A 15,946-nucleotide genomic window follows, 5' to 3' on the forward strand; every position below is an offset into this window, starting at 1 on the left:
AATGAACACGTATTTATACTAAAGTAATACAAAAATTACTACAAAAGATTTAGAAGTGAGTTGTTTTTCGAGATTTCCGATTATACTGTAAATAAAATTCACGAATCAACGCCCAAATGTAGTCTCCAATCATGTTCTCGTTATACTGTCCTTGGTAGCGGCGTTCAAAGTCCAGTCTATCCTAGTGGAAGCGCTCGCCTTGCTCCTCCGAGTACAATCCCATGTTCTCCTTGAATTTATCAAGAGGAGCATCAAGGATATGGACTTTGAGGGACATCATACAGCCCCTTGTGCCGTAGTTCTTAACCCAATTATCGGTCGGCTATACACGTGTTAGGAAATCGGAGCACCCGGAGAAAACCCCACTCGTGCGAGGGGGAAACGCTGTATCCCCTTCCAAATGGAACAGATGGAGTCCACATTGTTGCTTGTGAGAGTCGCAGACGTAGACTTTGGAGGTAACGCATTTTATTTAGTTCCAACATACAGGGTAACTTCCCCTTAACAGAATAACAACCTCGGGTGGTGACCACCCGGCTAACTACACTAGTTACTACACTAGTTACTACACTAGTTACTACACTAGTTACTACACTAGTTACTACACTAGTTACTACACTAGTTACCACGTAACTGTTACTACGGACCCGGGACCAACAGCATCTGCCCGGGTCCACGTGCTGGAAGACTCGTAGAACGGAGATCGCAGACGAAGGGTTTCTTTCCCGGGATGAACAACAACCCCGGCGGTCCCTCTCGGGACCCGGCCGATATTCTCTGTGGGCGTGGCCGGCTCCGCCCTTGGCCACGCCCACCTTCTAGCACCCTCGGGAAGGACCTGGGCCCCAATCACGTGACCCCCCTAGCCCCCTCTGGGGGCCCCTCTGTCCACTTAACCGGTCACGTGTCCTCCCGGGTCAACCAGAGTGCCATGGCCTCACCCGACCTTCCCCTTTGGTCGGCACCCACACACCCTGACCTGCAGGGCCGGCACTGCACCCACAGCCTGGTGACATCCAGCGATGTCACTACACTTGTCCCGCCTTCTGGCGAGCCAGGGCGTTTCGTAACATCTGCATGTGATCCACCAACCCCTCGCTGCTGCTGTTCCACAACACGGCGGTGACTTACAGCCACGTGCAACGTTGCCCGCCACCATCGATGCTGTCACGATAATACGGTTGTAGACGTTTGATGCATTTCTCGCCACACGTGCCGATTGTGCACATGCAATCACGGGTTAAGTCGACAATTTGTGCCGCACGTACTTTGTTGGAGACGCGTCGTGGCACGCATTGATAATCTGCGCCCGCTAGATTGATACTGAATAATTGGGAGATGAGTCCATTGGGAGTGGTTATCTCCCGAGTGGCCTTGCTGCACAAGTGGCACGCCTTAAGGGGGCTTACAAGACTTGTGTGAGAATAGCTTTATAGCTCATCGGATTCCTCTGGTATGAATAAAATAAAGATTCTGATTCCATGTCGGTGGGGAACGCGATAAGCTTGGGGGCGCTGGCAGTGTCCAAGGCCACTGTGTCCTATGCTGTGCTGCCCAGTTTGGTATTCTATGTTACGTTTCAATAAACCTTGACATTTTAAATGATGGAAAGCGACCGCTCGGTAAACTGTACTATTCAGGCCAGGTTAAATTTTCAAATAACAAAAAAGCAATGATTATAACCATTACCTGACATTTCCAAAATGGAACAAATTTTGAAGCCCGATTATGTAACCCAGAGATTCTTAACCTGGGGTGCGAGATGCTCTTTCTGGGGGTGCGTGACATGGCCAGATTTGTTTAAGGTACATCATCTAAACACAAATTAAACACGGGGTACGTAAATACAACTACTCTGTTTCATCAAACCCCGTGTAGTTATGAACATTATACATTTTGTTTTAAGATTGAGAACCAAAGGGGGTGCAAGGCTGCAGTAAAGGTTAAGAACCCACCGGCTGAACCGATAACATTGGCGTACGCCCTACGACTTAAATACATCCCCGTACGCTGTGGAAAACTACCAGCGACACCATTCTGGGCAACCGCCATGCACGCACCGGTCTGCTAGAGGGCAGCTGCCGATGCCATGGGTTGGGCAGCAAGAGTGGCAGTGGTGTGAAACCACCGGTGAAGAGTTTCACTGTGAAACTTGCTCTCTGCTCAAGGACAACGCGCACGGCATGGGGGAAGGAGACCCTTATCCAGCAGTGGATTGACAGGGGGGCCGCACGTGCCAAGTCCTCCACGAGAACGCTTTGGGGGTTTCCTTTTCGTACGCACCAAGAAAACAAATCAACAACTCGTGCACGCACGCACGCACGCGCGTTCACAAAACATTCCACGAGTAATTTTATTTAAGAAATTCATACATGTCCGTGTAAGTACATTGTCCAGTTTTAACGTTTACTATTCCAGGTTTTAAAGGCGAGCACGATGACCAGCTGAGGCCCAGGCTGGTGGGAATTTGACCTCCAACACAGCCCAAAAAATTGACCGTTTCGAACCTTTGTACAAAATCTTGACTCGGATTTTTCCCTCTCTCTTTCATATTCACAGAACCAAGGCACTTACTAGTGCTGTGAGCTGGCCCCATCGCTGGCCGCAGTGGCCGTAACCAGCTGGAAACTCAAAGCACCGCGATCGCGAGCGGCCCGTTTCTCCTAATGTAATTCTTTTTTGTCAAAAGAATAGCGGCTCGAGGAGTTTTGTGCTTTTGAGCCGGAACACATCGTATCGAGGTTTAAATATCGAGGTCTGGTCCGGGTGCTAAATATTTAATTTCCACTCCCGACCGCTCCGGATTGACGAGGGTGTAAACGTGTCTCGCGTGCCCGGTGATCGGGTTTGCGGTGGTGGCCTATGATGGAGAGGATATCGAGGAGGGGGGGGGGGGGCTGTCGTGGCAGGTGAATACCGTGCCCAAGCACAACGTCAGATTGCCTCCCTGGCAGCGAGCGGCACCGCGCTGCGGCAGTTGGCGTGGCTATCGAGTGTGCAGGCGGTGCAACTGCACCGGGGCACACGCGGCCACCGCAGGGGTCCCAGGCACCGGGCTACGAAAGAAGAAAATTGACAGGGGGCAGTTTAATTGGTTGCACCAGGGCCGATGCCGACCCGGCCACGCGACTGCACTTGCAGTCTACAGGGCTGTTCATTCTTGATGGCATTACCCCCATGCTTGTGGGATCGTCTCCCTCATCCTCTTTCTCTACTCCTGTCCTGTGTCAACATCCCCACGTCCCCTCCACAACCCCCCGTAGATCGGTTCACCACTCCTCACCACCCCTCTCTCGTTCTGCCCCTCGGTCACCTGCCCCTGGTCCTTCCATCACAGGGTTGCCACCTGTCTGGGTTTGACCGGGGACAGTTCTGGAATTGGCATCCGTGTCCATAATGCAGATAGCAGCAACGTACAAAAATAGCAAATTAAAATTGATGATAGAAAGGCAAAGTTGGATGTTTAATGTGAGAACAAGAGAATGAATGTAAATGTGGTTTTGACGGTTAACATCAGAGGTCCCGCAAGAAGCCAGGAAAGACAGCGAGTTCAGTTACGTAAGCAATTTGAATAATTGCATGCAACTGGGAGGATCGAATGCCAAGTCCTTGGATGAGCATCACGGACAGAGATAAATGGTGGAAAGGCCATGATCGCTGACGTCTTTGAGAAAGGTCACGGCTCACACAGAGAGAGTTCGGGCGGAAGGAATTGATTTGTAATGAGATCTGGTACCGGTATTGTGTTGAACTTTATTGCAGTTACCCTGCACAGTTGTTGATGGGCCTCGTGCCATCTGAGAAACATGTGCGGGGTTGGTCGAGTGGGAAAGGTGGCAAACCTATTCTACGCTCACCGCTTTTCGTCTCCCGATGTGGTTCCCCTCTCTTCCTACAACATGTCCCCCTTGTTATCTGAGTCCAAAGGCTGGCTGCTGCTGCTCATTAATAATCGGTTGAATTTTAAAGCGAAGAACGTGTGTATAATACTGTCCTTAGTGCGGCTGCTTTGGTGAGAGTCACGAAATTACATCTGTGGCCTCTCCATCATCGCTTGGTCATAATCCTGTAGCTCCCGGGCACAAGCGGAATTGTGAGGGTGGCACCCCTCGACACAAGGGCAGCTGGGGCAGTTCAAGGAGAAGACTGAGATCCATCACCACCACCACCGCCTTCTCAGCGCAACTCGGGATGGGCAATCATGTCTGGATTGCCAGTGACGCCCACATCCCGAGGGATGAATGAAAACAAAAACTCTGGCATTTAGACAAATTGTCGTGACTAGCGACTCTGTCTCCGTAGAGTCGATGATGCAATGCATGCGAGGAGAGAAAATTAAAGGCAAGGGGAAGAGATAATTGAAATAATGGGAAATAAGAAGAAAATGATGGAAAAGGAACAGAGACATGGGAAGAAAGGATCAGGAAAGATTATCGGAAGAGGCTACACAAGGTCCGTGTCACTACTGCACGGACGAGCGGCGTCTGTTTTCACAGTGGGCGGGGCGGGGAGGAGAGGGGGGCGTTTCAGAATGGGGGTGGCCACACAGAAGCCACGTAATTTATGGGAGGCTTGAGCTAATCTAGATAGAGATAAATAGATGAGGCTCGCAATTTTGACATTTTCACCGTACAGTCTGCATCGTTTTCCCATTAGTTCCGTCTCGTATGTACAAATCGATTTGCCCCATTAGCCTCGGGGTTGCGTTAGCATAGTGCTCGCATATAAATGGCATACATTTTAAACGATATTTTGTTTTCACCACGCACAGACGGGCGAGACTCGGAATGGAATTCGATGAGGACAGGGACTCCTCTACTTACGAGTTAGGTTCCAGAGGTCTGTTCGTAAGTCCAACTTTACTCTTGTTGATTCCAAAAATGTTGGACGGCGTGTACAATAAACACGGGGAATGTCTTTAAAAGTTGCATAATCTCTTGTAGGTGTAGATCCCACACAGTTATTCACGTTCTGAAGATGTAGATGCCACCACCGCCATCTATTCCGTGGCGGTTGAAATTACGACCCTCGGTCCAAACAGGCAACTGGACATATGGACAGGTTTGTTCAAATATCTGAAAGTTCCTAAGTCAAGTGTTCATAAGTAGAGGAGTCCCTGTAATAGACGCAACGTTATCTTCTTTATATGGCGACGGCAAGTCCAAGTGACCTTTTCATAACAATGATAATGCAATTCTGTAATGCGCACGATACATTTTGCAGATGGCGACTCTGAAGCGTGGAGCCAAGCTCGGTGTCGCTCAAAGGCCAGGCGAAAAAGGTCGGACCTTTAAGGTAGAGGCGGGGCCTGTAAGGTAGAGGCGGGGCCTGTAAGGTAGAGGCGAGGCCTTTAAGGTAGAGGCGGGGCCTGTAAGGTAGAGGCGGGGCCTATAAGGTAGAGGCGGGGCCTGTAAGGTAGAGGTGGGGCCTATAAGGTAGAGGCGGGGCCTGTAAGGTAGAGGCGGGGCCTGTAAGGTAGAGGCGGGGCCTATAAGATAGAGGCGGGGCCTATAAGATAGAGGCGGGGCCTATCAGGTAGAGGCGGGGCCTTTAAGGTAGAGGTGGGGCCTGTAAGGTAGAGGTGGGGCCTGTAAGATAGAGGCGGGGCCTGTAAGGTAGAGGCGGGGCCTATAAGATAGAGGCGGGGCCTGTAAGGTAGAGGCGGGACCTGCAAGGTAGAGGCGGGACCTGTAAGGTAGAGGCGGGGCCTGTAAGGTAGAGGCGGGGCCTTTAAGGTAGAGGCGGGGCCTGTAAGGTAGAGGCGGGGCCTGTAAGGTAGAGGCGGGGCCTGTAAGGTAGAGGTGGGGCCTGTAAGATAGAGGCGGGGCCTGTAAGGTAGAGGTGGGGCCTATAAGGTAGAGGCGGGGCCTGTAAGGTAGAGGCGGGGCCTGTAAGGTAGAGGCGGGGCCTGTAAGGTAGAGGCGGGGCCTATAAGATAGAGGCGGGGCCTATAAGATAGAGGCGGGGCCTATCAGGTAGAGGCGGGGCCTTTAAGGTAGAGGTGGGGCCTGTAAGGTAGAGGTGGGGCCTGTAAGATAGAGGCGGGGCCTGTAAGGTAGAGGCGGGGCCTATAAGATAGAGGCGGGGCCTATAAGATAGAGGCGGGGCCTATAAGGTAGAGGCGGGACCTGCAAGGTAGAGGCGGGACCTGTAAGGTAGAGGAGGGGCCTGTAAGGTAGAGGCGGGGCCTTTAAGGTAGAGGCGGGGCCTGTAAGGTAGAGGCGGGGCCTGTAAGGTAGAGGTGGGGCCTGTAAGATAGAGGCGGGGCCTGTAAGGTAGAGGTGGGGCCTATAAGGTAGAGGCGGGGCCTTTAAGCGACAGCAGGGCGATATCCCTGATATTGGTAGCCCGAGTTCGTCGGCGGTGATCGATATCGGAATCGCTGGTCGACCTCCCCCAGGTCGATTCGACCTTAAAAAGGGCGCCCCTGTCGGTGGCGTGTAAACATCGGCATTGGGAAGACGAAGGGGGGGGGGGGCGCGTGGTACGACCTCGGCCATACCGTCACCTCGCGCGTGCCGTGCAGACGTTAATAGGCGCTCGCTAGCGGCGACTGCCCCCCAACTGTGCATGCTGCAGCGTGGCCGTGTCGTGACTGCCATCATCAGCTTGCCCCTGACGCACACCTCCCTTGCCAGCGGGGCTGCCCAGAGGATGCTGGGACGGGATGCCACTCAGTGCCCCCCCACCCCTCCCTTATTCATCGGTGAACGACAAAAACAGGCCACGTTGTGAGGCCCTTCGAAATGTGCACGGCCATACTTGCCGGTGCATGTGCGCGCGCACGCACGCGTGTGTGTGTGGTGTGCTCGTGTGTTTGGCCAGACAGGCAAGGTCGCGAGAATGTGTGTGGGCAGGCGGACGGGCAGGTGGGCTTGCAGGGGGATGGGCTGGCGAGAGTGTGGCTGGTCTGGCTGACAGGCGGGCGTTCTGGCGGACGAGCGGGTGGTCTGGCTGGCAGGCTGGCTGGCGGTGGGCGGGCGCTATGGCAGCGGCTGCCTTCTCTCCACGGGCCACACGAGGCACAGCTCGCTGCCGGCCGAGATGATGGGCAGTCGGAAGTCACGGTGGTAGCGGATCAGGTGGCTCACGCTGTCGAAGCGGTGATCTTTAGTGCGGACCTGCACGCCGACGCACGCACGCAACACCCACAATCGTGAAACACCACACGATTTATACAAACAAAATCATCAGAGTCGCTGCTGCTCTGTTGGAATCCAAGGTGGCTATCGAGGTTGGAATCCACCATCTCAGTGGTTGCCAACCCAGCGCTCACAATTCTGAGCCTCCCAGGAACATGTGGCTCACCAACCATCAAGCGACGAAAGCCACCATTGAGTCCAGAAGACTTTCAGGAGATTCCTGCAACATTGGGATATTTGGCCAACACGAATTATATTGGATGTTTTTTAGCCATGGGAGGAAACCGGGGAACCACGGAGGAACCCATGCGGAACAGGGGGAGACAGAGAACGCAGAGAACTCCACAGAGAGGCACTGGAGTCGCTGCGCTGCCTCCACGCTGCTGCCCCGCCGTAGCCTCCAGGGCTGCTCCGGCAACCCGCACGCGCCGCGTCTCTCTCCGCACCGTCCCGAGTTGTCGTTCTAAAACTCAATCGGGGTTCCGCCAAGCGGCGCCGGCGCTCACCACGCCCGTCGGGTCCACGAGCAGCACGTGCCGCGCCAGGCCTCCCTGCGACCCCGTGAGCACGAACTGTCCGCGGCTGCTGGTGCTGGCGCGCACCAGGAACTCCCCGTCGCGCCGCACCAGCGTCTCGGCGTCCTTGCGGGCGATGGGGCCGTGGTACCAGGTCTCGGCGCGCAGGGCGGCGTCCACGCCGCCGCCGCTCGCCGGGACCCCCTGCGGCGGCGCCAGCGCGTCGTGGAACGGCCCTGCCGGGACAGGACGCCGCCGGGTTTTGCGTTAGTCGTCGGCGTCGAGAGAGACAGGGGCGTGCCATCAGCACCCCGTGCCTTCAGAGACACGATGAGCAACCAGCGAGCTGCCAACCGATGTCGCTGCCGCTGCTGCTGCTGCGGCGCCACTCACGCATGTCGAAGGCGTCGCGGGGGGACGCGGCGGTGGCGGCGAGCGGGCGTCGCTGGGCGGCGTCCCCCGCCGCGGCCCCGCCGCCGAGCCTCGTGTTCACGTAGCAGCGGCCTCCAGGCTCGGCCGCCGGGGGCTCGGGGATGGTCGGGCGGTCCCACGACACGAGGCCCACGCCTGCGCGCACTCACAAACACGGAGGTTCCCCCACCGCCCCCCCGTGTAGCCTCCGTTATCGTGAGAGTGACGATGAACGCGCCACCGCGGATTTTTCGCTGCCAACAGTTGCCCAACCTCTGTGGTTCTTTATGTAGCCAATAGCTCAGTGGGCTTCACTTGGTAAATAAATACATGTGTAATCGAGGTGTCAACCAATTCTTGTGCAGGAGGAAACCCTTCTCATCCCACAATGTAGCACCGACGGCGCGACGGGGGATAGAATCGTGTAAGTTTAAGCGCAAACATTTTTTTTTCACTCAACGTGGCCAAATTCCAGCCGCGTGAGATGTAAAGCGGTTTAAACCGGCACGCGGCAGGCACTCTTCACGGGGCGTGTACAGGGCCGCGGCCCTTGTCGAGATAAGTTGGCCTGTCGCTGTACAAACGCTCCCTCGTGGAGTTGGACAAACGTCCCAATGTAGGGCCAGCAAGCTTGGGCAATTATTGGTAGCGTCAGTCTGTGGTGTCCTACGCCTCCGAATCATTCTCTCTCTCTCTCTCCTTGTCTCTTTGAGAGCGAGCGCGACACTGCACACGTTACAAATTACAAAAATATTTTTATATCGGCGATGAGCCCCAGAAGGAATTCCGTGACATCGCTTTTCTAGGGATATTCCTCAGACACGGGGTGATACACTGCTCACTGCGGCTTCCGATTGCATCTCGTTCTCCCGACACCACGGTGCCGATCGCGCAACGGGGATCATAACTCAGGGGGACCCATGAGAATAAAAAAAAACGCAACAATAATTGGGATAGTAAATCTTAGCAGTGACGACTACTTGCCTTTCCTCCTGCCCGGGCTGCAGCTGACCGGAATCTCGAGCAAGGGAAGCCCCTCCGTGTGCACCACACTCAGCTGCGTCCACGCGGACCGAGGAAGAAGAAACAGGCACACGCACAGCTCCTGCGACGCTTATTGTTGTTGCGAACGCGCGGTGGGTTTTGGTGTGTGGAGTGAGGGTCTGTGTGTGTGTGGAGTGAGAGTGTGTGTGTGTGTGGAGTGAGAGAGTGTGCGTGTGTGGAGTGAGGGTCTGTGTGTGTGTGGAGTGAGAGAGTGTGCGTGTGTGGAGTGAGGGTCTGTGTGTGTGTGGAGTGAGAGAGTGTGCGTGTGTGGAGTGAGGGTCTGTGTGTGTGTGGAGTGAGAGTGTGTGCGTGTGTGGAGTGAGAGTGTGTGCGTGTGTGGAGTGTGTGCGTGTGTGGAGTGGGGGTGTCGGCGTGTGTGGAGTGAGTGTGCGTGTGTGGAGTGAGAGTGTGTGCGTGTGTGGAGTGTGTGCGTGTGTGGAGTGAGGGAGTGTGCGTGTGTGGAGTGGGGGTGTTTGTGGAGTGAGAATGTATGCGTGTGCGGAGTGGGTTGATCGGTAGTGCAGTGGTTAGCGCGCTGCGCCCGGCAACCCGAGTTCAATTCCCGCTCACGGCCAACACCAGTGATGAATATCTGGGCCTCTCCGAGGTCGACTCAGCCTCAAATGAGTACCTCGTGCTGTGTGTAAACATCGCCACTGGGGAGACAAAGGCAGTCGGGCGTGGTGCTGGCCACCCGCCCCGTCGTGTGCTGTGCCAGCACAGCACTTTCCCCAACAGTATGCTAAGGCTATACGGGGGGTCTTTGTGTGGCGTGTGTGTGTTCGCCCCTGTGCTGCATGGGTGAACTACCGGACATCTGTGAAATAGACGGCGCACGGACGGACCTGCAGGCGAGCGTCGAGCAGGCCCCCTGCCGGAGGCTCCTTGCCCAGCACGCTGTTGTAGTAGTTGCAGCGAGGGTCCCGCTCGTCCTCCGAGCCCCTGCCGCGCACAACGCAGGTGAAACCGGCGCTGCGACGTGCCGCGCAGTGGCTACACCATACCGACGATCTCTCGTGACGGTGAGGCCGCCCACCTGTCGTGGCCGGTGCGCATGGGGCCGGGGCTCTGCAGGAACTGCCGGAAGCGCAGCTCGAACGCCTGGCCGATGGTGCCGATCACCTGCTGGGCGATGCCCTCCCCGCACTCCAGCACGTGGCACGCTGAGGAGCGGGCGGCCGGACGGGTGATAAACGGGGGGCGAGGAGACCGTGTCCGCAGCAGTCAGAGGAAGACGAGGTTGGGGGGAGGGGAGGAGGAGACGCAGGGTGATGTCCAAGTGTGAGAGAAGGAGGGAGCATTAACTCGCTCCGCTCGGCCCGAAGCCTAGTCCTGTGACCAGGACTAGGGCACATGGCGTAAACAGAGGCTACTCGGCTCTAAGATCGGCAGTTCACGAGCGTTGCTTCAAGCCAAGCCTGACTCTGCTGATGAAACACCGAGTGTCAAAATCGGTGGTCCAGTGTTTGCTTATCTTGAATCAATCCTGCTGAAATTCGGAACTCCCCGAAGGCCGCACGGCTGATGGCTTGTGTGAGAAAGGCTTTTATTTTTTACGTGGACTCACGGATTGTACGTGAAGCAGACGCAGCGTCTGCTCATATCGCTGGGCTTAGCACAGCGTCTTGGTGGTGGTGCCAGTCCGGTCACCGAATGACCAGCGCAATTTTTTTTTTAAAACCTATCGCAGTAATTCTAGATTTGAAGTTTATTTTATTTTCACCTACGTGACTTTACCGAAAAAACCAAAGAGTAACTATCGCAGTAAGTTCTCCGTTTACGTTGCTCCCATTTACGTTGCTTCACGACAACGTCGCCAACGAATTAGGGAACGCAATTCGATTCGCAATGCGTTGGACTCGCTGCGTTTAAAATGTGAAAGAAAATAACGCGGTGTGTTTGGGTGGCGTGCGGTGACGGACAATGCTACAGCGCCCCCAAGCGGGCATTTCGGACTCAGCGGTGACAACATCGCCACACTGGAACACTGCTCCCCCTTCTCTGAATGCCACCTCCGCTGCTGATGATAGAGACTCCTCTACTTACGAACTTTCAGAGATACAAACAACCTGGTCCATATGTCCAATGCCCTGTTTGGACCGAGAGCCATAAGTTCAACCGCCGCGCAATAGTTGGCGGTGCTGGCATCTACATCTGCAGAACGTGAGGAACCAGTGGCATCTACATCTGCAGGAGATTATATAACGTTTAAAGCCATTCCCCGTGTTTAGTGTACATGCCGAACTACACGTTTGGCATCGATAGGGGTAAAGTTGGACTCACGAACAAATCGACTAACGAACAGATCTCTGGAACCTAACTCGTTCATAAGTAGAGGAGTCGCTGTACTCCGTAAGAAGTTATATTATTTATTTAAACTTCTCATATTACATCTTTTTGGGTAATATTTGTTCTATTTCTTTTGGTATTTATTTAATATTTAGTCAGCAAAATTTTAACAACTAAAAAAATACCCTCCCTGGAACGCATCCTAAAATTTAAACCATTAAGTCAATGGTAAAGCAGGTTTCAATTTATGTCGTTTTGCCAAAAATCTCGTTTTTCCGGGGAGCATCCCCAACGTAAATAGGACTCATCGTATCAATTCTAAATCTACCACGTTTAAGATAAAAACATCTATTCCCAAGGAGGATTTTGGGCGGCGTGGCGGTCCGACACCGAGGTGGTGCCGGGGAGACAGCGGGCGCGGGGTCCGGCTTGGACTCACCTCTCTGGTTGACCGGGTCCTTGGCCACGTACGCCACGTAGTCGGCCATGTCCTGCGGCGACAGAAAACGCGGGCGGTTGGCGCGAGATCGTTCGCACGTCAAAGGTGCCGTGACGAATTGGCACTCGCGAGCTGTGTTGCGTGCGACGCTCGTTCACTCTCAGAGTGAATGAGAGAGAGCGGGAGAGAGAGAAAAGACTGATTCAGAGATGCGGGAAATCACGAGCAAGTGTCGGGAAGGCAGCCAGAATGTTAGTGGCAACAATTGCCCAAGCTTTGTGGTCCTATATTGGTATGTTTGGCCAATTTAATTTATAATGAGTGGTCGTACACGTGGGAGAAAACCTGAATAGCCGGAGAAACCCACATGTGCGAGGGGGCAACCCTCGATCCCCGTACAGCTGGGAATTAACCCGCTTGCTGGACTACCATCGCACCCTTGCAAGCCGGGAGAGACAGCGGCCCCGACTCCCGCTGGTATCGACTTTCGCAAATGTGTGATCCGCCAACCCTCAGCTGCCTCCACGGCCAGCGGTGGCCTCTCGGCTCCTCCACAACGGGACCCGAGCACCCCGCGAGAGAGAACCATCGGCAGCCGCTGCCTTACACGAGCCTCCTCGTCCTCACCATGTCGCCTCCCGACGCGAACGAGATGGACTGCATGTGATGGGTGGCGATGATCTGCGAACAGAACGGGCAGAGGTGATGAACACTCTTGGGGAGATCGCGTCGCCTATTACAGCCCCACTGCTAACCGGGGGCACGCGAGGCCGTGTACACTGGTACACGGACTGGCGCTCGGGCTCGATCGCACCGACCACCGGCTCGGCGAAGATGACACGCCGACCGTCGTGAAGGACGACAGCAGCGGAGGGCCCTGCTGGGACGGGACGTCACTCCGGAGGAACGGCGGCAGCACCAATGGGGTGGCAGCGCAGGCGTCAAACACAGGAGGGCCGATTGAGGGTCCCACGGCCATACGTCCTGGCTTCCTCGTGCAATCCCGGCGACGGGCGATAGCAAACCGCACAACACGGCTTCCCACGGGGGTGGGGGGCGCGAGGAGGGGGGCGACGTGGGTCACGTTACGCACGAGCGCCGACGAGGGCACGCCCAGTGGCGCAAGGCGACTCGGTCTAGCAGCAGGGAGCGATGATGGTACCCCTAGGGATGGCTCTGGCTGTCGGTGTGGTTGGCAGCGAAATTCCGGCGTGGCCGAAGGGCGACGACGCTGGCGGTGAGAGGCTGGAGGTGCGGCTGGAAGTGTGGCTGGCTGGTGGTGTGCTCGTGGAAGGCTGGCGGTGTGGCTGGAAGCGTGGCTGAAGGCGAACTGCCGATATGACTGCCTGATGGTGAGCTGGCGGTGAGGCCGGAGGTGAGCTGCCGATGTCCCTGGCTGGCGGTGTGGCTGATGGTGTTGGCAGGCGACTGCGGGTGAGGCCGGAGGAGTGAGGCCGGAGGGGTGAGGCCGGTGGTGGTGAGGCTAGCGGTGTGTGGCCCGAACCTGCTTTCCGTCCACGGTGGTGAGGCTCACGTTGCCCAGGCTGATGGTGAGCGTGATGCTGCGGCCTGAGAAGCTCTGGTTGGTGGGCCCCAGGGCCTCCTCCACGGCCTTGTCCACAGGCTGCAGGGGACGCCGCACACACAAACAGTCCAAACCACACGTGGATGATTATTGTTATTGTTATGATGTCGCTTGTTTACACTACAGCCTCACTGAGTCTCAAGATCCTTTTGAAGAGGGTCCTGCCAAGTTTCCTTATTTTTGCAGTAGGGGGCGATGCTGATCATCTGAAAGCGCATCGTGCGCTTCTGTGGCCGTCTGGAACGCTCTTCCTTCCGACATTAGAAATCTACTGGAGCTAGTAGGCACTTTTAAATGTAGTTTGAAAACAAATTTCTCTAGAACTTCCACCGCACCTCCGATTAGCGCTTGTTAGCTACGTACGGTGCGAAAGAAGTTCAACGTACATGCTGGCCATGAGAGGGAAATTATGATGACGACGATGATGAGAGAGGCAGAGAGGAGCGAGTAGAAGGGAGCTTGCACGGAGGAGTGGCGGAGTCTGTTTTCGCAGCGGGCGGCAACGGAGAGAGGGGAGGGATTCAGAGTGTGGTGGGGGGGGCGGAGCCACGCAGAAGTCACGTGGCGCACGGGAGGCTTGAGCAGGTTTAGGGAGAGAGGCTTCGTGTTGCTGCACGATGCTGTACTCGGTCGGTATACTCGCCTTGCGCTTCTTGAGGCCGGGTTTGGTAGAGGGACACGCCTCGCTCACACGCGCGATCACCTCCCTGGGACACGCACACACGCACGCGCAAAGGCAAAAGATCTCTCGTGTAGCCTACACAGGCGGCTGGGGCGAGTGCTGTTTGCGAGCACCTATGAAGGCCGGTACGGCGCACGAGGGGTGCGATGTTGCCACGACCCGTTAAGATAATCGTCACTGGTGTTGGCCGTGAGCGGGAATCGAACTCGGGTCGCCGGCTTCGTAGTGCAGCGTGAGAACCGCGACACCGCCGCTCGCCACATACACAAAGATACACACAAAGGCACAGATACACAAAGATACACACGTACACACACAAGAAGTAAAAAGTGATGTTCTGCCTACATGACCATCAAGGCGTTGGTTTCTCATCTCACGTTTCCAGCCCTGAACAGGCAGCGGTGGAAATATCACGTTCCCATGACGTGGCCCAGGCCATTCACAATCTCGCCGCAGAGCAAACAACTGGGGCGATTAATACGAACGGGCGATGATGAATACGGACGGACATGGTCCTTGCAAGCTACCAGCTTCGGGGAGGTTCTGTCACGTGAGATGCACAACAGGGGCACGTGAATAATGCAAGGGATTAGGGGCATCAGCAGCAGCGGCATCAGCGGCAGCGGCATCAGCGGCATGCAAGGCATCAGCGGCATCAGCAGCAGCGGCATCAGCAGCAGCGGCATCAGCAGCAGCGGCATCAGCAGCAGCGGCATCAGCAGCAGCGGCATCAGCAGCAGCGGCATCAGCAGCAGCGGCATCAGCAGCAGCGGCATCAGCAGCAGCGGCATCAGCAGCAGCGGCATCAGCAGCAGCGGCATCAGCAGCAGCGGCATCAGCAGCAGCGGCATTAGCAGCAGCGGCATCAGCAGCAGCGTCGATCGTGTTTCCTGGATATTCGTGCGGCTTTATCACGCCCGCACCGTTCTCTGTGCATCCAGTCGTTTTAAACCTTTTCTGACCTCTCCGTTTACATGCCATGAAGTATTGGCCATTGCCCGAAACGTCGCCTATTATATATATTATATATTGTTTTCCTTCTAAGGCCACTGTGTTTTGACGAGTGTCAAGTTTTAGCAGTTAGGGTTCCGTGTGGATAATTGATTGTTTTAGCTCGCGTTAGTTTGCACGTTCCCTCCACACTCTATGGATCTCTATGTAACTCTATGGGTCTCTATGTAACTCTATGGGTCTCTATGTATCTCTTTGGGTATCTATGTAACTCTATGTGTCTCTATGTAACTCTATGTGTCTCTATGTAACTCTATGGGTCTCTATGTAATTTTGTGGGTCTCCATGTAACTCTTATGGATCTCTATGTAACTTTCTGGATCTACATGTAACTCTATGGATCTCTATGTAACTCTATGGGTCTCTATGTTACTCTATGGATCTCTCTGTAACGCTTATGTAGCTGCAATGTCCTGTAACCGCCGCCATCGGCGACGGTCCTGGGCTGGTGGCCGACCTTGCCACAGAGCTGCGTGGCTCAGCGGGGCTTCGCCAGCTGAGATAACAAAGCCCACGTGCGAGAAACGTTGTCGGGGTTTCTTGTCGTGAATTGCGCTTGGGGCACCGCCACTGCCAATGCTGTAGCAGCAGCACAAGTAGCTACACGTGTAGTAGCTACGGGCCCCGCACTTTCAAGGGCCCCACGCTAAATGCTTTCAAGCTATCAATTCCGGTTCAGTGATTCTGCACTTGCTCTATTACGATAGTACTATACCGCCTTCGACTTTTATGAACGACTGGGTGATAAAGGTTAGCGATTTGTCATATTATCTGGCTGTATAGCAAATGAAAAAATACAATTACTTTACTATGCGAGTAAAAAAAAAT

General features: G+C 55.0%; 1 protein-coding gene across 2 annotated transcripts in view; it reads right to left on the reverse strand.

Moving 5' to 3' along the window:
- Positions 1–2,339: 2,339 nt before the first annotated feature.
- The window catches only part of LOC144731440 (SHC-transforming protein 1-like), a 35,054-nt gene continuing 21,447 nt past the window's right edge, over positions 2,340–15,946 (reverse strand). For both annotated transcript variants that reach the window (XM_078612479.1, XM_078612478.1), the window contains exons 4-13: positions 14,069–14,132; positions 13,345–13,464; positions 12,468–12,521; positions 11,841–11,892; positions 10,149–10,275; positions 9,958–10,054; positions 9,053–9,125; positions 8,051–8,224; positions 7,649–7,893; positions 2,340–7,121 (exon numbers count right to left, since the gene is read on the reverse strand). In XM_078612479.1, the coding sequence (XP_078468605.1) occupies positions 6,984–7,121; positions 7,649–7,893; positions 8,051–8,224; positions 9,053–9,125; positions 9,958–10,054; positions 10,149–10,275; positions 11,841–11,892; positions 12,468–12,521; positions 13,345–13,464; positions 14,069–14,132 (1,144 nt within the window). In that variant the 3' untranslated portion in view covers positions 2,340–6,983. The remainder of the gene's footprint in view (positions 7,122–7,648; positions 7,894–8,050; positions 8,225–9,052; positions 9,126–9,957; positions 10,055–10,148; positions 10,276–11,840; positions 11,893–12,467; positions 12,522–13,344; positions 13,465–14,068; positions 14,133–15,946) is intronic.

The sequence above is a fragment of the Lampetra planeri genome, chromosome 39 (genome assembly GCF_965212315.1).
Source record: "Lampetra planeri chromosome 39, kcLamPlan1.2.h2, whole genome shotgun sequence".
Taxonomy (NCBI): domain Eukaryota; kingdom Metazoa; phylum Chordata; class Hyperoartia; order Petromyzontiformes; family Petromyzontidae; genus Lampetra; species Lampetra planeri.